This window comes from Epinephelus fuscoguttatus, linkage group LG2 (assembly GCF_011397635.1).
Source record: "Epinephelus fuscoguttatus linkage group LG2, E.fuscoguttatus.final_Chr_v1".
NCBI lineage: Eukaryota > Metazoa > Chordata > Actinopteri > Perciformes > Serranidae > Epinephelus > Epinephelus fuscoguttatus.
In genome coordinates, this window is record NC_064753.1 from 25,601,278 (window position 1) to 25,623,793 (window position 22,516).

At 39.8% G+C, this 22,516-nt stretch overlaps 1 protein-coding gene across 1 annotated transcript in view; it reads left to right on the top strand.

Annotated features, from left to right (window-relative positions):
* The window catches only part of galnt2 (UDP-N-acetyl-alpha-D-galactosamine:polypeptide N-acetylgalactosaminyltransferase 2), an 88,605-nt gene that overhangs the window by 59,345 nt on the left and 6,744 nt on the right, over positions 1-22,516 (top strand). The window contains exons 8-14 of the mRNA XM_049598037.1: positions 3,207-3,294; positions 5,166-5,253; positions 5,392-5,495; positions 8,200-8,326; positions 16,002-16,094; positions 18,903-18,986; positions 21,043-21,169. Of these exons, the coding sequence (XP_049453994.1) occupies positions 3,207-3,294; positions 5,166-5,253; positions 5,392-5,495; positions 8,200-8,326; positions 16,002-16,094; positions 18,903-18,986; positions 21,043-21,169 (711 nt within the window). The remainder of the gene's footprint in view (positions 1-3,206; positions 3,295-5,165; positions 5,254-5,391; positions 5,496-8,199; positions 8,327-16,001; positions 16,095-18,902; positions 18,987-21,042; positions 21,170-22,516) is intronic.

Sequence of the window (22,516 nt, forward strand, 5' to 3'; positions counted from 1 at the left end):
TAACCATGTTTTCAGACAATGTGTCATCATGTAAGAAAAGGGGGAAAAAACAACCCAACCACAAAACTGTAACGTCTCAGAGTAGAAGGCTTCTGAGGAGTCTGTGTCAGTATTTTAAAGATGTGCTGTATTACAGTGCTTAACATACATTCACAGTACTGATGCTGTCATTAATATTTATAGGGGAGCCAGTTTTTTCCTTCCCTCTTTTACAAAGAGGCCAGAGGTCAGCTACAGAGCAGCACCCCCGGAGCTGCTGGTCCGTCAGTCAGTGTCTCGTTAACATTCATGTGGAAAAACGAGGAGCGCGTGACTTCAGTAACACAGGAATGTTTGGACTCTTTCAGTATAAAAGCACATTTTCACAGCTTTATAAGACAGTGAATCAGTAGGGTTTTTTTTTAATTTTTAATTTATTTATTTTTTTTGTAAGTTTATATACTTGTTGTTTTGTTGTTTGTTTGTTTTTTATTTCCAAGTGTCATACACCAAAGGTGTCCAGCCCTCATGGGCTTACAAGACACTTAAATCGACATGAAGGAGCCGTACAACATAACCAAAAGGAAAGCACAGGAAATGATGCTTTCATATATGCATCCACCCACCTACACACATATACATACATACATATATGTATATATGTATGTATGTATGTATGTATGTATATACATACATACATATATATATACCCATGGACATTTCTCACCTACATACATATTAATGTTAGGTGGTAATAGTGTTTCACACATATAGTGTACTCCTACGCTGCTCGTATGCATTTTGGATGAACTTAGCTAATAGGAATACCTTTTCTGAAAATAAATAGTGGAGTCTGCCTTCATCAGACATTAAAAACAAATCCGGTCCATCTTCAGATAAAATATTACAGAAAAGCCTTTGCCTATGGTCGTGATACAAAGGACAGTAAAACAAAAAATGAAATTCATTTTCAATCTTTTAATTATACTAATTAACTCCTGAGGGGAAATTCAGTTTTTCACCCTGTTGTCATACACACACAGACCCGAAATACACACACATGTACAAACAGGACCTATACATGCATTAAATGGGGAGATGTCAGAGCGAGGGGGCTGCCCTGGACAGGTGCCCCAAGCAGGTGGGGGTTCTGTGCCTTGCTCAAGGGCATCTCTGCAGTGCCCAGGAAGTTAATTGGCACCTCCACAGCTACCAGTCCATGCTCCATATTTGGTCTGGACGGGGACTTGTACTGGCGACCCTCAAGTTCCCAACCAGAGTTCCTATGGACTGAGCTGCTGCCAAATATAGAATATAAAAGAAATGAAATATCTCAAAACAAATGTCATAAAAAAAGTCATAGTATAGTATGTCATACAATCTCATAAATTATTATAGTATGTCATGAAAATGTCGAAGTGTATGTACACTTTTTCCTTGAGGCTCTCAATTATATGCTAGCCCCCAAAAATGGCACTCAGAGTGCTTTCAGACCTAAAGTTGTCTTGCTTTGGTCCAAATCAGCGACTGATTTTGTTACAAAGTTGCATAATTGCCTAGAGTTGGTTCGTGTTATATATAAATATCTTGTGTGAGAAAGCTGCTCTTGATTGGTCAGAATTTTCCATGTGGGAAAAATCCAGGAAGTAAACAAAACGTTGAAGAAGAGTACCCTTGGCAAGATAACTGCGACACTTTCTAATGTCACAATGGAGGGACAACTACGAGGGTTGATTTTAGCGCTGCTCATCGTGTACTATATTGCCGTCATTGTTCATTTTAGTCAAACCATGCAGTTTGAAAACGAAGTGCGGCTCCAACTAGAAAACAGTGTTTTGATGCATTGGATGTGCTGAATGTGCATTTTAAGGCAGTACAGGAGGAGGTGCACATTAATAATCCTCCAGGACTGTAACATGCTCATGCTTGTTGAACCAGCGTGGTCGGAACACATTCTTACCACAAATGAACCACACCAGAGTTCGTTTGTAACTGAACCGAGACCACCTCTTCAAGAAGGTCTCACTCCGGTTGCTGTGTTGCACACCCGAGTGCGATTGCTGTGTTCACACCTGCCCAAATGAACCGCACTTAGCGGGCAAACGAACTTGAGTTCAATTGAACCAAACCAAACAGAACAGGAATGAAAGAACTCCCAGATCGGAGGTTTTAAAAGTTTTGATGACTAAGATGTGTGTTTCAGAATGCTCTAAAGTGGTCAATTTAGTTGTTAAGTTTTCAAATTGTCTCCCGAGGGTCGGGTCGCAATTTGTGTTAAATAGGTGCCCTGGATGTCTCTTTTAGTTGGCGAGATGCGATTTATCCTTTGGGATAGTAACAGTCCAGTGTCAGAGCAGTTGGATAGAGATGCAGGTTTATTTGATTTAAAATGACAGACCTCTCTCAGGTTTATGTTTCCCTCTTCTCTAACCACTGCGAGCTGTAAAAGGAAAATCCTTAAGCAGAATAAACTCTATTACAGATTAACAGCGTGTTGATATTTAAAGTGAAGTCTCTTAGTAATGACTTGAGAGGGAACTTCTTGATTAAACGTAACCTCAGAAGTGGGGCACTTTGTGTAAAATGGAGGTTGTTTGTTAAATATTTATCTGATGTGTCTGAAAATAGTCTGATTCTGCATTTGATCCTCCCAAACGTGGTGTTTTGTCATTCCCCAGTTAATAAGCACCCGGAGCCAAATCTGAAACATTTTGCTGTCAAAGTAATTGACTTTGCTTTTCTTTGCTTTAGTTGCACTTCTAAATAATGAATCACGCAATACAAAGCAGAAATCAGAAGAAGTGCCGTCTGTGTGGGTGAAACCTCGTGTGTCATATCAAAAGGTTTCAACCCAAAATAAATAAACTCAGTCAGTACCTGGAGGCTTGTTCTGTTGTTGTCATTGTGGCCACTTGAGCAATTCTGTCTCCAAACTCCTGCGTGATGTGGCTCTGTGGGAGTGATTTAGTGTGGAAGAGACAGAGCAGCTTTACTTTCAGTTACACTTCATAAACACAGTGATAAACTAAATGCAGAGCATAAACTAAACAACATGAGTCACTGGTGCTGAGGGAAATATTTACGTCTGCTCGAAAATGACAAAAAATATGGTCATCTTAGACTTTTAGTTCATTTTTTTATCAATGCACCACACTTTCTGTTATTACCATCCAAAGTCTGTTGAAAACGCTCTGATGAAATATTTTGTCTCTGTGCTTCCTTCTCAGGACAAGACCAGAGTAGTTTCTCCCATCATTGATGTAATCAACATGGACAACTTCCAGTATGTCGGAGCGTCGGCTGATCTGAAAGGAGGTACGGTACACAAGTAGAGAGCTACACACACACACACACACACACACACACGATGTCCTGTGTGTCAGTTCAGCAGTGTTAATACCTGGTGTTTTGAGATCCTGTGCTCTTAAGCAGTTTTCACGTAAGGCTGCTGTGACTTTTTCTCACGCCCAAGACAAACACTTTGGTTGTGTACACACACGCAGTGCATGTTTAGTTTAACAGCTTACCGGACATAAACTGTGCCCTCCACACTGCATACTGATTCCTTTTTTCTACAAACAGGGTTGCAGTGGTGCACTGTTGTATAAATATATATATAAATAATTATAAATATATAATGTAAATTGTATACTGTGATACGAAAAATTGACTGTTAGCATATCATGTTAATTTGCTAATGATGGTACTTAAAGAAATGCACCTGAAGAATCTCATCTGCATTCCTTTCCGACTGCCTGTCAGACATTTATGTTGTAGGTATTACATGAGTATAAGGTGATGAATCGGACAGCTTCACTATTTACTTAATGTTACTGACTGTTTCACAATACAGTACGGCTGTTTTATTACATTGGCATTAAAGGGGTGTTATAGATTCACTTCACAAGGATGGTTTCAGCCACAGGTGCTGTCCCTGTGTGCATTCATCTTCTGTCTCCCTCAGCCATAAGCTTCAAGGAGACTGCATTTTTCACTGTTTCCATATTTTGTCATGTATGACAAAACTCAAAATGGAAACTGTAAGAGGATTACTTGATCACTATAAATTATTTAAACAGCATTTGTATGTGAATGATTCTGTCCGAAGCTTTTTTAATCCTTTCGGACTGTAACCATCATTACTGTAAGTGGTTTTCACTGTAATATAAACATTTTTATTACATAAATTACAATGATTTATTACATAAATTATATTACATAAATGGTGAAATAATAATAATAATATTGACAGTAATTATATATATATAAGTCAGTATAAGTCAACACAGATATTGCTGCACATTCATCTACAATAATGGCTTAAAGGGAAATTTCGGTTTATTTCAACCTGTCTCCTATCGTCCTAAATTTGTTTCAAGTGACTAGTGACATAAAAATAATAGTTAGCATGTTAGCCGTTAGCCTAGATACAGCCGGGGCGCATAGTAGCGTCAGACCTGTTAAAACGTAAGTGAAAGGGCATACCTTCAAGTGCAAAGTTAGTCCACTAAACAAGCTTTTTTCCACAAAGACCACCTCATGTTGTTAGGATAAATGTCAGAGAACATATAGACAAATAATAATATAAACAAATTTAGGATGTTAGGAGACAGGTTGAAATAAACCAAAATTTCCCTTTAAATGACCTCTGTTGCAGAAAGTGTATTGATACATAGATATTTTTACAACACTAGTCCTGAAGGCAATTTATAAATGGGCCCCAGATGGTTTGAAAGCTTTCTTGTTCGTCTTTTAGTGTGTATGTAATTTTTTTTCCTCAGGCCATGGCCCAATATGTGGTCTACTGTGGTACTTTTTAGATACTATTTCCTACTGCATTTTGAGTATGTAGTACACTCATACAGATAAACTGACTTTTATGTCTCCTCCTCTGCTTTCTAGTATTACTGTATAGAGTAAAACTAGGACACAGCCATGCACATGGTCAGATTTATGAGCTGTTCTCTCTGTGCTGACACATGAACACAGACAGACATGTGAGATCAGGCAGCTGCAGATGTATCCAGTCAACTGATCTGAACCTGCCAAATCTAATTAGATAACCAGACCTCTACTTAATCCCAGCTAATGGTCATACTGACATTGTCCTTTCATCCTCTGTTTGTGTGTGTGTGTGTGTGTGTGTGTGTGTGTGTGTGTGTGTGTGTGTGTGTGTGTGTTGGCAGGTTTTGACTGGAATTTGGTGTTTAAATGGGACTACATGACCCTGGATCAGAGACGATCCAGACAAGGCAACCCAATCGCCCCTATAAAGTAAGACAGACACACTCGCACATCTACTGAAGTCATCATACATGTTTGACTCACTTTTGTGTGCCAGTTTCCACCTACTACTAATCTTGCCCATTTCCTCGCCCCATCCTCCTGCCCTCTTTCTCTCCCCTCCTGCAGGACTCCGATGATAGCAGGAGGTTTATTTGTCATGGATAAGGAGTACTTTGAGCTGCTGGGAAAGTATGACATGATGATGGATGTGTGGGGAGGAGAGAACCTCGGTAAGTGCTGCTAAAAAGTGCAAATGCTAATTCAGTAGAGTCACGGTGGAGCATGGAGTCAGTAGAATCACAGTAAACAGATGATGGTGGTTGGGAGATGAAAGTACGACACAGTAATTGGATGTCAGAGGAATAGAAAATCTAGGTGAGTGAAAGAAAGGAGAAAACAAATAGTGGTGTGTGTGATTAAGAGTGGAAAGTAAAGTGGCAGGTAGAGAAAATAAGCTGTCAACATTTACCATCAATACACTTCGCTGCTGTAATGTGTTACACCCAGACTGTCTCATTCCCCAAATATCAGCCTCTAGAGGTGACAGGCGTGTCAGAAGTTTTGCCAGAGGCATTAAAGAAATAGTTTGACATTTTGGGAAATGCAGTTATTAGCTTTCTTGTGAGACTCAGATAAGAAGATTGATACCAGAGATGTCTGTGAGCACATATGAAGCTGCAGCCAGTTAGCTTAGCCTCGCACGAAGATTGGGAATGGGGGAAACCGCCAGCATGTCTTTGTCTAACAGTCATAAAGTCTGCCTACCAGCACCTCTAATGCCTACCATACACTAGGAGACTTTGAAAGGATAAATACCTTTGAAAGACTAAAGTCTCTCACATCTAAAAACAATGCTTTCAGTTTTCAGTCACTCTCTTTAAGATTTAGCACAGGCTGGACATCTTGCAGGGTCAATATTTGCAAGACTGCAACTGGATTCCTTTTCAGATCATTACCCATCCTGCTCCAAGTGTAAAATATGACACCAAACTCACTTAAAGATATGAGACATATTAACAACTCCTCACATGTCCACAAAAGCACATAACTCTAGAAATTCAAGATGAAAGGTGTCATATGTCAACAGCATTCTTGTCAGTTTGGCATCAATTTAATAATAGTCTTTTCCTACTGTATTTTCATACAATTTCGCACCAAGAATTTCGTACATTCTGGATATGTCACCTCAACTTGCTACCAGCCTCCGAAGGTTAGCTAGCTGCGCTATTTGAGTGAGAGGAGACTGTAGGAATGAGAAGATTACAGTTTTCAAAAGTTAAAATTTCTCACTAAAATAAGTCCCTGTTTTTGGATACACGCAGACTTAAACACAGACTCTTGTTCACGCCACAAGAAAACCGAAACTTGTTCACACTCTTGTGCCTCCACAGAGACTCGTTCATGTTTACTGTGCTGCTTCTTATTTAGGTGAAGCTTTTGGATGTTGACAGTGTTCATGTCATTGAACTACACTGAAGTATTTGCATTAGCCAGGACTAAAAAGTTAGATACTATAAGTGTGATTGCCTTTTTTGGAACGTACAAACAAGGAAAAGACTGACGCAAGACAGCTCGGACTGAGTTGAATGACCACCTTTCACCAAGGGATGGATTATTGAACGGGCCTATCAGGCACAGGCCAAGGGACCCACAGTGTCAGGGGGCCCCCTTGGCTTCATCTTTAAAATCTTAAATGCCAAATCAACATATACAGACCAGAAAGAGACTTAAGATGACCACAAGAAGACAAATACACACAAAAAGATGCATAGTGACCAAAAGAGATGCAAAACCTCCACAAAGTCTGTGTGTCTTCCTCCCATGTAGGAGAGGTGGTGGAGCCCTTTGCATTTCTGTATCCAGGGGCCCACTGTCTCATAATCTGCCCATGCTTACACTGAACGATCAGGATCACAGGAGTGCACACCAACTGAGATAAAATTTATACAGACGATAGTGAAATTGCTTTCAAAAAGTGTTATGTCTCATTTGTTTAATCGGAACATAAAGTAAAATGTAAAAATAACAATTTGTGTTTTGGGGCTGGTAGGTGGACTGTCTTACCTTTTGGACAGAGTCAGGGTAGCTGCTTCCCTCTGTTTTCAGTCTTCTAAGTTAAACCAACTAAATGCTGCAGCTTCATAGTCGAAGTACAGATGTGGGTGGTATCATACTTCAAGAAGGCAAATTATTGTATTTCCCAAAATGTCAAATTATTCCTTTAAGCCTTAAACAGGTAAATATTTGTATTTTTGGTTTATTCTAAATGCTTTTGTTCTGAAAAACAGAGCTTTGCTCACGTGTAAACTCTGCACTGTCTCGCACCAGTGATGATTCTCACGGTGCGATCAACTCATGAGCTCATTTTTTGGTTTCCGTGCCAGGATCATGAAAAGGAGCAGAAAATCCTTCAGTAATTTGGTGGCCATATCTGGCTAAGAGAGTCTTCCAGACTGCATTTGATCTCAGAAAATTACAGTGTTAATGTGATAATGATTACAGTCGGTATTGAGTGAAAATAACCATAGTGTACACAATGGAGATCATTTGCAAACAGCACAATGAGATAATAACAGCTGTGTCTCCCTGTTGCCTTTGTCTGAATTCAGCTGGGAAATCATCGCGAATAAACAGAATGATTCATGTTTTCTCGAGACGGTGCAATGATTCGGAGATGGATTGACAATTCAGATACTGATTTACTTGTGTGCTCGTTTAGACTTATTCAAATGCAGACAGTGCTGGAGAGGGAACATGACAACATCAACACACTGAAAACATTAATGAGGTGCAGACGTCCTGAGTTAACGACACCACAAGACTTCTTACGCTCTGCTTATAATAATCAGCTGTAGTATTTTTATGGAAACAATTTGTCAGAACAAAGGTAACCTTGTGTGTTTGTGTGTGTGCGCTTGTGTTTGTGTGTTTCAGAGATCTCATTTCGAGTGTGGCAGTGTGGTGGTAGCCTGGAGATCATACCCTGTAGCAGAGTTGGCCATGTCTTCAGAAAGCAACATCCATACACTTTCCCCGGCGGGAGTGGGACTGTGTTTGCAAGGTAACTCTCACACACACACCTTCTAACTCCCAACTCATCAAATACCAATGCTCAGTCAGTTGCCATCAGCGTTAAAATATGACGCGCAAGGTACCCTACCTGTATCTACTTTAGTCGCCACCTGTTACATGTATTATGTCTCTTCATAAAACCATCAGTTTTCACAGGAAGTGGACAGTTTCAGTTCGTTAAATGCATGTAGTCTTTTTAAAATAAACTTAGAATGTTGGTAAAACACTGTGTTATAAGGTTTAGGCAGCAAAAAGTGGTTAAGTTTTAAAAAAAAAATTGTGGTTTGACTTAAAATAGGTGCATTTTCTACGAACGTAATGTAACATCATATGTCATCAGCACTGTGTGCTACAGTACACATACCAGCACACTATGTTAATAAAATAACTTGATTGACTTTTGATTGCACACAGGACATGAATAACAGACTCCTGGGTGAAAGTCCAGAGTTTGTTTGACCCATCAGCTTCCCCTTCTCCTCGCCCTATGCAGACTTTCTTGCTTTTTATACTATGGTAGATGCCTTGGTACATCAGTGTCTGATGCTGAGGGCCACTGACCACGCGTCGGTATTTGAAGAGTAGGGAGTGAGACTGGGTTGCCACACACACACACACACACACACACACACACACACACACACACACACACACACACACACATGCACACACAAGAGGGTTGAACACTTATTAACCATCCAAGCTCCTCCCATCACGCTCATTCATCGATTTACTGAAGAACAATATTATCCATACACACACGACACACTGCTGCCACTTGTTTAATCTATACTGGATATCTTGTGCCTCTCTTTATGAGCCACTGAAGTCCTCCTTCAGACATGTTTTCAAGTATACTGTTATTTTGTTCAGCATGATTCCACATAATATTTAAAACAACTGAAAAGGCACTGCAAGCAGATCCGCTCTTTCTCCCTCCTTGAGAAATTCGGGATCTGGCTTCTGCTGCACCCATTACTGCTGCTTGCACTAGGTTGGCACATCAAGATGACTAGCGTTAGCATGAGAGGAGACATGGGAGAGATTCAGCCAAATATGTTTGAGCTTCAGTCAGACACAGATGAGGAGTGTGTTGTGCACCAAAATCAGCGACTACCAGATGTATCAGATTAATAAATGTAGTCAGCATGTTTTATTCGTTTATGTTGTTTATTAGCTTAAAGGCTAACTGGCAGTGGCTGACACTGCGTTAGTGGTTGTGAAACAGACAATAATATCTGCTACAATGGGGTTTATCATAGATAGCAGAAGAAAGCTCTAGGTTTACGACAACAAACTGCACACACCGGAATGTTTGCTGTTAAAACTTTGACTATGCTAATGCTAACTCTGCTCTCTGTACTGACACTGTGCTGGGGTTTTCAGATTTCTTTGTTGGTATTGTGCTGAAGTCTGTTCTCCCTTCAATACGTGTTTCCTGTATTAGACAGTAGTTAGCTTTCATGTTAGTGTCGTACCTAATCCAACGTGTACAGATGTCACCCCCTTCAGTAGAGGAATGTGAAAACACCTCTCTAGTGGCAAACTTTGCACAGACACAAGTCCATATAATCAAGCTCAGACATTTTCGGGGACATAAACAGAAGAAAAACACATTATTGAGTGGAGGAGGACTCTTAAGTCGTGATTTAACCGTATTATTAATGAATGTCTACTAATTTCAGGGTTGGTGGTTTGATCCCCTCCTCCTCTTGTCCACATTGAAGCAATTAAATGAATTTCCCAAAATTTGAAACTGTCCCTAAATCTGAACATGCCTATTGGGCAATCCTCATCTGCTGAGGAAAATCATGTGATACAACTGCAAAAGATCCAGTTTTTTGGGGGGTATTATTTTCTTTTTCCCCCCATACAGCACTCTTCAGACTTAATACTAACATTGTTTGGTACCCTTGCCTCTTTTATCAAGCGCTGTTGTAAACACTGAAACCTACATTATTGCATTTTACTATAGCTTTGAGAATTAAACCAGTGAGGCATAATTAAAACCAAGCACCAGCAATTAAAAAACAATAAAAAAGTAATCACAGGGAAAATTGGCTTCAGATTTAGAAAGAATGCACTTCTTAAATATAGAAGATCTGTTTTTGCATGGGCTTCCCTTTAGAGCTCTGATAAATGTGACAACATAATCAGCGGAGATCAAGAATGAGAAACAGGATACACGGAAAGATATGGATCTCTGCTTTGAAACTGTCGCCAACCACAAGTAACAGGCCCTGGAAACGAGCCCGACAAACCCTCACGGCCCTGATTAACAACTGCAACAAATAGATAACAGGGAATTTGAAGTGGTTGAGGTTTCTCTGGTCCTCCCAGTGATGTGCAGCACTATGGAGGAAAAACAACAAGAAGTGAAGGGCGTAATAGACCAACAGTGTGGCGTGTCTTCAGAATGAGCTCATCCCTATCTTAAGTTGAATTCTGAAATGGCCACTCAGAGATACTGAGTGATACTTGTGATGTTAGCTGCAGATGAAAATGACTAAATGTTTCTTGATTGCCATCACCGACCAGGAGAATTAAGATCATCAATCATTGACTCATTAATTTCTCACATGAAATCGTAACAGGTACAACTCCGGTGAAATGTGATTGTGTCAGCTCCTTCAGCTTGTGCACCGCAATTCAGTCCTTTTTCAGCTCTTCTTAAGTTGTTGGCTGCAGGGTAGTTCTGTTAACCCATGGTTTCTGGTTGTGGAATGATTTAACTGTAGTTTTGGGTACAGTTGTTCTGTTGTGCAGTGGTTAGCACTGTCGCCTTACATCAAGAAGTTCCTGGTTTGAACCATAGGGTGGAGGAGTTCCTCTGTGTGGAGTTTGCATGTTCTCCCTGTGTCAGTGTGGGTTTTCTCCGGATACTAAGATAAGATAAGATACACCTTTATTGATCCCATAATTGAGAAATTCCAGTGTTACAGCAGTCAAGGAAAAAGAGTCAGATTAAAGATTTCAAAATTAAACTTAAAAAAATTAGATAACTAGGCATGCAAGTACAAAAATACAAGAGACGGCAATAAATAACAATAATAATAATAATAATGATAAGAATAAGAATAAAAATTACTACGGCTTCCTCCCACAGTCCAAAGACATGCAGGTTAATTGGTGACTTTAGATTGGCTGTAGGTGTGAATGTGAGCGTCAATGGTTGTCTGTCTCTATGTGTTATGATAGTCGGGCGACTTTTCCAGGGTGTACCTCGTCTCTTGCCCAATGTCAGCAGGGATAGGCTCCAGCTCAACAAGATGGCCACATGTTCACTCCCCCCGAACACAGGAAGCAACTAAATTAGTAGGAAAAATAATCACAGTACACAATACACTGGCCCTCCTCCATCCACCTAGTGAGTAAAAAACAGACCAACATGTTTGCTGTCTCGAAAAAACCTTTCATACCCTGTCACCTGCTATCTGTGGCCAGTCAGGGAGGATTTCTGGAATTAGTGCCACTTTGGCCCAAGTGGCATCAGTCTCCCCTCATTTGGAGCTAAATGGCACTTAATTATACTTTGACAAAAATATTAATCAAATTAACCCTCACAAGAGGCATTATCAGATCATACACAGTGAAACTGATAAACAAGTAAATATTTAATATTGACATTTTAAATGGGAAGTGTGCACAAAACATGACAAGTTCCTGGCTCATTTAAATGTTGATCAGATGGGCGAGACAAATCTTCACCTTCCTCTCAGCATACATACCAAAGTTAGCTCAAGGAAATTACATATCAGGGATGGAGAAATTAGACTCCATGACAACCACTATTCTGCAGTTCCAAAAGTAGTTGCATAACCCTGTCTGACATTTAAAAAATATAGTTTATTTATCGATGGCTGCAGTGATGTTCTCGTGTATCAGCCTCATGAATGGATACTCCCCATGCAGAACGGCTTCGTCTGTGCTTTGAGGCTGCTTCAGTTCATTGTGCTGCCCTTCAGTCTTAAATGAAACCCCAGACACCCTCCCTGTGTCTGCTGGCGGTGACCCTGGGGAGCGACGAGACAGCAACTGTTTTGTCTGTTTGGACGGCTTTATAATTGCTCTGAGAGTAGCATTTCCCAAATATCCAAGACCCTGTTTACACTTGGTTTTAAAATGTGTTTCAGTGATTTGAACAGAAGTGGACAACCGAGACACATTGCCATTCACACCTGTGTCCATCAGATGTCTCTGAGGTGTCCAGCTATTGCTTAGATTTCGTTACTGCCTACGATCACTTCTACTAGAAGGTCAAAGGGCCCAGCGCACAGTTATTACATCAGTCTGTTGCCAGACAAGTGCCAGATCTGTTTCACCCCGGCTGGCTAAAAAAAAAAGTACTAAATGTTAACACCCATTATACATGTACCATCTGTTCCAACCGTTTGGCAGGACAAAGTCATTTGTGACTTGCAATGACCTCGAGCGTTGGCACACTGTCAGCAAAACAATAACCACATCCTGCACTGATGAAGTATTTCCTGTTATGTCCTGGTGGGGGAAGCATCGGGATGCATTAGCGCTACACAACAAAAGATTGGCGGTCAAGTGTGTCGCAGACCAACTTGGCAAGTGGTTTGAATGATCAGATCACAATGCTATGAGGTCGGATTTAGCGCTGTCCGCTTGAGATTGCCCAAGGGGCATTTTAAAACCAAGTGTAAACAGGGTCCACATTGCATATACTTGACATGTGGAGACAGTACCAACTTAGAATCAATGTGAAGACCCCATATGAAGTTCCCTCGGAGTGCGCTGTCTGCAGTATGTAGCTGGGGTGCAGGTGGATCAGGATGAAAGATTTCTGCAGAAGACAAATATAGCTGCATGTTGAAAATAGCTGTAGTGAAAAATACTGAAACACTGTCTGGTGTCACCTCCACCACGAGAAGTTGAAGTTCACTGATCTTCAGTTGCCAGTGTTGGTGGTTTTGGGAGCTTTTAGTCCAGTAGATGCATTTGGACATAGCAGAAGCCTCATGCAGGCAAAACAGTGTTTGAGACATTCACTGTAGCAGAGGTTCACTGTGTTAATGCATCACTCCATCCTGTCTGAGCACCAGCCTTGCTGGCTTGTTTGTGAGAATTAACATATAGAATATACCGTAGTCAGGTATTTGTCCAGTTTCCCAGACAAAAGCAAAGAAGGCAGCTTCTCTAAACCTGAGTCACCACGGTGCCACTTTTAAGATTCACAGGTACAAGTTCTGTACCCGTCTGGAAGGGAACATAGCTGTCATAAGTCAGTCTGTCAGTTTTTGCTGTCACAGTTTCTTCAGATGTTTTGTGACAGTCAGCTGTCTCATGGTGCACTATTAATAAAGTTTAGAGCTGCAACTAACAGTTGTATTCACCGTTGATTAATCTTGATTAATCATTTGGTCTTAAAAGAAAATTGTCAAGCCTCATAGGAAATGCCTGTCACAAGGTGACGTCTCCGTATTGCTTGTTTTGTTCGACTGACAGTCCAAAACCCAAAGACGTTCAGTTTATTATCACTAGAGACAAAAGAAGAAGCTGCAAGGAGGAAATGTTTGGTGATTTTGCTTAAATACAACAACATAGGAACAACTGAAACAATTATCCAAATGGCTGCTGATGAACATTTAGTGTTGATCAGTTGAAACAAGCCATTTCAGCTCTAATGCATTTAGCTCAATGACTGCAGGGTGAAACCAAAAGTGAATATTCTCGCTCCAAATGTGGAACATATAGACTGAATGTCTGTTCTGGTTTTTACTCAGTTATGCCAACTCAATAATCCTACTTCATGAGACAGACCTCAGGTACAGCATATAAAATAGTGCAGCTGCAGCAAATTTGCATACATTTCTTTTTTTTACTTTATCTTTATTGCTTTCTTTTTAGAGTGTAATTATAGAAGGTGAAAAGGAAAGAAAATACAAAAAAAGTTGAACAAAGCCTAAAGGGAGGAACAAGTCTGCAGTCTTTTTAGACAACATTACTCTTTATGCCTTTCCTAAATTCACATATTAACTGTTTCCCTCAGCCTTTTGCAAAAAAAATCTTCCTTTTAATTTTAGTGTGAGATTCTCCGTCACCAGGATATCATCTGTAATGGTCAGCCATCATTTCTAATCTGGTGCAACAATCTTGAACTAGTTCTCTGTGATAGCCTTCTTTCTGGCAGCGAGGAGAATCTTGATCAAATACTGATGCCCAGAGGCACTAATTGACATGCCTCATTTGACCCGCTTCAAATGATACTCCTGTGGCACCCTGCAGGCAACTTCAAAACATGTGTGGTTCCATGTGGTCTGCATGCAAGTGATAGCGTGCCTTAATATATGTGTTTCTAACAGTCTGGCTTATATAAACTATCGCACTTTCTCACTCAGACAGATAAAGGAAAGGGTGCAATTTGGGATATAGACAGTTGTCATAAATAAAACAAAACAGACAGTACAATACAGAACACACAGAATGCAGTATTACACACTGTCAGGAATAAATCATGGACAATTAGTGGTCACCGCTGGTTTAGAAAAGGGATAGCAGACAGGACAAAGGATGATTTGTAACGCTGAGTGCTACATTTAGGGAGGCAAAACCTCCACCTTGATGGAAGCATCTGACACTCAAAATAGAGGGGATGTTGAGAGTCTGAGACAATCGACCGAGCTTTAGAGGTGACCCTGTCTTCAAACAGATACTGTAAGTTATTAAAAGTAATCAAATCTTAATCAAATACTTCCATAAATAAACCCAAATCATGACTTAAAATCATTTCATTCACACATAACCTCTGAAATATCATTGACGCTATCAAGCCAATAAGCCGGCAAACAAATAAACAACATCTTATAAATAATCAACTTGGCGATCAGCCACACATTACCACATTACGTGAATGAAATCTAATGGAACACAGTGCTGTCTCACAAATTAAACGACATGAATGAGTGAATCTATGAGGATCGTTCCTGCTGCTTGTGTAACACCGCGGCTGTGCGCTACATAAGTACTTAACTTGCGGTAGGTCGTAGATCATTGTTTGTGCTATTGTCAAACAAACACATACATACCAATAGTGTCTCTGTGGTTTTTTGAGCATTGATGCAACAACCTTTTCTCCAACCTGTTTCTCTGTGCAGGAGACAAACAAAGGAAATGCATAAATTACAAAATTCTAAAATCGCAGCAAAAGAATGAAAAAGAAAATAACAGTTTTTTAATTAAATGCTTAACATACACATATTTTTATATTCAGCACATCCCATCCTGAATATAAAATAAAGAAGCTCCATGTAACTCCAGAAGTTGCCTGAGAATCTTCACGTTTCATGAAGTTTTCTTCAGCATCAAAGTGATCCAGCCTCGTCTCATCTCAGTGTCAGACTGCGAGCCCCTGTTTTATAAAGAATATATGATCAAGTTGCGTTTTACTTTGACTCCAGCTGACACAGGGTCTGGCGGTACTGTGATACAGCATCGAAAAAATGGAGATTTGACAAAATGTCATTGGACATCATGACAACACACAGACACACACTGACCAGTGAAGCAGTAACTAGAAAAATAAAAACACACTCACATTTCCGTTTAGCCAGTGGCACTGTGCTGTCTTATGTCTGTGGAGATGTATCCTCCCTGTTCGACACCCTTGCCTCATTTTCCTTCTCTCACCTCTCTCTCAGGAACACAAGGAGAGCAGCTGAGGTGTGGATGGATGAGTATAAAAACTTCTACTACGCTGCTGTCCCCTCAGCGAGAAACGTCCCCTATGGAAAGTAAGTACCATGAAGTATGAGCCCTGCAGGAGTCAGACAGAATAATGTAGCTGGATCATAAAATTACAAAGCCAGCCACGTGTATGGGCATATTAATTGGATTGTCAATTAGCAGCATGTCAGCTGTAAAATAAGTCAGTTAACCCTTTTAGTGAAGTGAAATGAGGCAGTTAATTTGGCTTAAAAGAGGGCAGAAAGTCAAAAGACTGACTGCTGTATTATTTGACAGGCTGAAGGGATTAGTGTTAAATTATGACAGCAGATGCCAAAGCAAGAGAACATGACGGACACAGAAGGCATTGGTAAAGAGGAGCGATGGATAGGCCATACAGAAGCCTTACTAGTATAGCATGCATCAAAAGTATGCGTGCACATGTTGGCAATGAAAGTGGCGTTTTGCCTCAGCAATCCAGACGAGTTAGAGAACTTTAAACATTTAATTAAGACTGTTACCAGCACCACAATGTCTGGGAGTTGCGTGTTCTGTTGTCAGAATTGATATTCCAACAGCGGACTGAAGCTCTACAGAATCTCAACAGGATCACGACTGTTTCAGAGCAACAGGTGTTTCGCTTTAAAGAGGGATCATGTTAACTGGTGACTCAGCTGAGTGTGTTGTGGTTGTTCACAGTGACGGCAAAACATGTATTTGTCCTCGTAAAAGCCTTCAATTTGACTTATAACATTTTTTTTTTTAATTCATTTTATTCAACCTTTTATTTAACTAAAAAAACCTCTTCAGATTAAGAATCTTTTTCCAGAGTGTCCTGGCGAAGACAGGCAGCAACATAAGTTACAGACACACAACATAGAACAGAAACCAAGAGTGCAACTTTTAGTCCTTCTGCAGAAGATTCCACATATAAGGAGCTGCATACATAAATGCTTGCTTGCCAAACTCTGTACGTACCCTTGGTGCAGACAGTAAACACATGTCCTGAAAACGGAGAGCATAGCCATTTTCAATTTTTCGCTTAATGTACACACATAGTTATGTTGGAAGTAGGCCAAGAATAGCTATGTACACAAGAGTATTCTCTTTTCATTGGTATTCCAATGAAAATTCGACGAAATTTTAAAGGCATGAGGTAGTGGCCTACAGTTGGTAATAAATCTCGATGCAACATGGTACACAGAGTCTAGAGCATGCAAACACTGGGAGGGTGCACTCATATATAATACATCCCTACAGTCAAGCACAGTCAAGAAGAATGTGGCAGAGACCAGTCTCTTTTTGGCCAAGAAATACACACTCATCTGTGTTTATAATCTACAACAACCATTTACACTAAGTTTCTACAAGCAACCATTAAACACTCAGCTCAAATGAACCAGTTAACACGGACACTTGTTAAACCGAATTTCTGGTGGCGTGTTTGGCTGCAAGCTGTGTTGACTGCCACTGGACTGAGGATACGATCAAAAGTTCTCATGGTACATTACAGAAGCAGAATTCATGTTTGCATGACAACTATATTACAGAGCTTTGAACTATCTGAGCTAGCAAGCCAACAGCACCCTGCTATTTAGATACAGTTCCTTGATAGGACGTAGTCTTCTGGTTTGTTTAACCCAAACCTCATAGTGGTCTAGTGCAGTGGTTCCCAACTAGTGGGTTGTGGTCCAAAATTTTGAATGGACCACAAGTGACTTGCAAATGTGTCAGGTTTGTAAAAAAACACGCTTTATTTTTAAAGTACAGTGAATTACTGTCCGTTTCCTGCTGTAGAGTTAGTCACTGATGAACAGCTGCTTGACATAGACAGCAAACTAGCTCGACGACATGGCCAAACGCAAGTATGACTCTGAATATATTAAACTGTGTGGACCTTGAACTAATGACCAAGGAGAAATCTGAAATCTGGACGCTGTTGCTGGACCAGCTGGGAACCACTGATCTAGCGGGGCTTGTCTTTGGATAAGGAGGATTTATGATTTCAAGACACAAAACTCTGAGTCAGTCGTTATATTTGACGTAATTGTAATCAGCTAGAACAGAGGTCAGCAACCTTTACTACTAAAAGAGACATTTTTAATTTTTAAAAAATCTGTCTGGAGCCACCAAACAAATTTAAATCTTACAATGATGGTAACACAGCTTATTAAATCTACATTAGCATTCATTTACATGTTTTACCACAAAGTGGCAGCTTTGCAGTGGGCTATTTATAATTATTTGGAACTTTAATTTTGCAGCATTTGGGATGAAAGCAAACAATTCTGTCCATGCACGATTAGATTCTCTATTATCTGTCACTTTTCCTTTTATCTATTTCAAATCTACAGCGATCTGGAAGTCAGTCACCATTTATCAAAGTCAGTTTGTTAAGGTAGCATTTGCGATCTTTGGTGGTTAATGCCCTGTATAGCTTGACAAGCTGCTATACTCGGCCACACTTCTGTTTACATCCAGCCCGTGCATCATCATTGTTTAAACTGTAAAAGGTTCTGTTCTTGGATCCTTGTATGTTGTGTGTGTGTTTTCTGTTACCTGCTTCATGACTATTCACACTTCCACTTTTCTCACAGTAGGCTCCACAACAGTAAAGGCTCTCACATCCTTATATAGAAGCTGGACAAAGATAAAAATGCTCATTATGTGACCTTGTGGGAACAGTTCATAGCATCTCCCTCCAGTGCCAGCCTAAACAGTTATTTTCCCCAGACCGTGCAGCCTTAAACCTGCCCTCGGCCTCTACTATCTGCCCTCCCAGAATGCCTATAATTTAATCAGTGTTGGGAAACGTTTAAGGAACCACAAGTGATCCACCCTTTAATTCTCTCACTGTCTCTGTCGCTCTGTCTCAGCATCCAGAGTCGTTTGGAGATGAAGAAGAGATTAGGATGTAAGCCATTCAAATGGTACCTGGAGAATGTCTACCCTGAACTGCGGTAAGAAAATTAAAGCGTTTTATGTGATATGATAGGGTACATGGTATGATACAGTATGTTATTAGACTTAAATTACATATAGGAAAACCTCCCAGCTGAGTTTCAGTTTCAGTGTTACAAGGACTGGGTTTGTAAGAGAGCTCAGCTCGTGTCAGTATGACTGTGATCTCCTGTGTGCTGGGATCTAATGTTTTATACTTTAATAAGACTTGCTTAATGACTGTGGTGACACTAATGACTAACCTGTACTGGCAATTATGACTCAGGCACATTATTAAATATTAGAGGGTTTGCAATTTGTCACCTACATGAGTGAGATTAATAATGTAGAAATGTAACTAAGGCTGTACCGAATTTTTTTTTTTTTACATTTAGAGCTTCTGTTGAGGTTTTCGAGGGAAGTCTGGCGTCATATTTTATGACGTAATCACCCTAAAAATAATACAAAATCCTTGAACAACATCCTCAATTTGACCACAGTGATTCATCGGATTCAATGAGTCATACTGCTTTTATTAAATCAACTTTTTTTCATCAACGTAAATGCATGTAGGCAGCAGGTTAATCCAATAAAGACATAAAATATAGATGAAATAATGATCACACCCTTATGCTCATAGCATCATTATGCTGCGACAGAAATGGCAATAAAATAAATCAGAACATCTCAAATTAATTAATTTTCAACAGTTGTTTCCTACAGTTGGTATGAAAGTGATGATGGAGCGCCAAGTGAATGCAGATGCATAATGACCCCTTTTTTTTGTGTAACGACTGAAGTAATTTACTGTAATAGTGTTAGAGCCAAATTAAATTTTTGTTATTGTGGTTATATAAATGTAATTTATGGTGCTATTAGATTGCTGCTGGACCGCCCTGTTAATACAGATGCGTGCTTCCCTTTGTGCACAGCAAATGGGAGAGCAAATAGTTTTTTGACTATGACCACAAAGAATCTCACGCAGCCACCACTGGAGACTAATTTTACAAATAGTATCATACTAATGATATTTGTAGAGCCTGCGGAGCATTCGAATGTTGATCTAGAATTCAAATGTCAACATTGTGAAAAAAGCTTTGAAGCTATTTGGTACAGCCCCTAAATATAACAGATATCTAAATTTGAATAATTTCAGATCTCATAAGGTGATATTTTCCTTATTATCAGAAGAAACTGGTACAAAAACTTTGTTCTTTTATTTAGCTCACCCTTTTCTTTCATGTTTAATGTTACTTTTTACTAATTACTATTGAATAATGAAGCCTTAAAGGTCCAGTGTGTAAGATTTCGGGGGATTTAGTGGCATCTAGTGGTGAAGATTGCAGATTACAACTAGCTGAAATTTCTCCCGATTAGAATTTCTTCAGTGTTCATTGTTTGGGATGTTTTAACTGTGACCTGAATTACCTGCAGAGGTCTCTTTCTCTCCAAAACAAACAGACTATGTGATTTAAAAAAACACTGAATAAAGCTACAAATCAGTGTTACTCCTACACTGTACAGCACATCACAGATGGGTCGCTCGTCCTGCACCTTCTAATGTGTGCTCACCTGTTTTCTGATCCAGACGTTCAGGAGGTTTTTACCAGGAGTTGAACTATCCACAGAGGTCTCTTCCTCTCCGAAACAAACAGAGCTGGGGATTTAAACTAGTAAAAACACACTATAGTTTCACATTAAAAAATCTGTGTTTTCTGAAACTTCCCATCGTGGGGGGTCTTGTAACTACAGTGGCCAATGCGAAAACATGAATGGCCCTAAAGCCGATATTTGGTGTCCGATCTGGGCTACTGTAGAAACATGGCAGTGCAACATGGCGATCTCTGTAGACAAAGATCCGCTCCCTATGTAGATAGAAATGTCTCATGCTAAGGTAACAAAAACACAACAATTCTTATTTTCACTATTTTCACTATATACATTAAGAAAACAAACTTATTATATTCCAATTTTGTAAATATATTCCTCTAAATCCTACACACAGGACCTTTAATATCTTTGATGCGGTCATAATAACGTCAATACATTTAACAGAAGTGTGTTCGGTGTGTTCAGAGTCCCAGACCACCAGGACATAGCATTTGGAGCGCTGCAGCAGGGAGGAAACTGTCTGGACACCCTGGGTCATTTTGCTGATGGGGTGGTGGGTGTCTATGAATGCCACAACGCCGGGGGAAACCAGGTAGCGTTACAGCGACGACACACACAGGTCAGCTTGTTAAATCCTTTGCTCTAAAGACACCTTGGTGGCAAGCGGTGGCACTCGTGGTGGTGAGAGCACAGGGGGTATGTTGCAGGATTCGGCTGATAAAGGTCAAATGTTGCACAATGTTAGGTTTTTGGGGTTTTTTAGCGAGTCTGCAGTTGCTAAAAAGAGAAAACATACTTTCAAACAAAGGTCAGACGAGACTTAAAGCCATCCTTGTGTCATCCTTAACCTGTAGTAAGTAAAAAGTGAGTATGTAGTGAATGTTTTTACAGTCAGTGCACAGAGTCTATATGCAAATCTTGCTGCAAAATTATTTGTAAACTGAAGCCTCAGCTTCTATACAGAATATATTTACATGGAAAAATTCAACAATATTCTTGGACAAAGTGCAAATATCTTGGAGCACATTAAATGTGAAGAATGTAAGAAAGTAGAAGTAAGTATGAAAAAAATATATGTATGTGCATATGTAAGAATAAATTAGGATACTGAAAAGAAAATTTCAGTTAAATAATTGTACTGCATTGCACTGAGTATTGCGTGCGTGCGTGTGTGTGCATAAGCTTATACCAGTGTGTTTAGGTCTGTACTTTCCTAAATAGTTCCCTCCTAAAATAGAACAACAGGTGTAGTGGTTTTACTGGAGAAACTGGTGTCACATAGAGTTAATAACCACTGACTGTACATCATTTTGCAGAATTGCAAAACTTGCCACTTGAGTAGATTTTTTCATGTTTAAAACCAAATTTAACGCTCTCAAATCAAGCTTGAAATTAACTGACGCTCTTATTTAATTATGTAAATGTAAATGGCATAACGGCTCTTTAGGCAGCGTGCTTTGAGGGGGCACGTCTTGATGCACATTAATATTTCCTCTCGTGGGTGTCAGTAATACTGTAGAGTGTGATACAACACAGATACTGAAATGAGGTCACTCAACCCCGCCACGATTATCTGTTGCAGTTTGTTAAATTAGTGTGGAACAAACTTAAATAGAGCAACAGTATTCCTTTTTATGTGTTTATGTAAAGAGGGGGGAAAAATGGTCTTCTTTTTAATCTAAGACGTATTGGATCAACACATCTGATGAAGACGTCCTCTGTTTGATTTAAGCCCAATTTAACGCCAGCGTTACTCTCAGTCTCGTAGTCAAGTGAAAAAGTTCAACTTGAAAGCTGAAAAGAGTTTATGTATTTTCTTTGTAGTAAAAAATAGAATGACAAATACAAACAGAAGCTGGGATGCAGTTTTTTCTCTTTGAACAAATATTCAGCTCTCACTCTTTATGTTGTAAAATAAGACCTCAGATCAGGACATGAT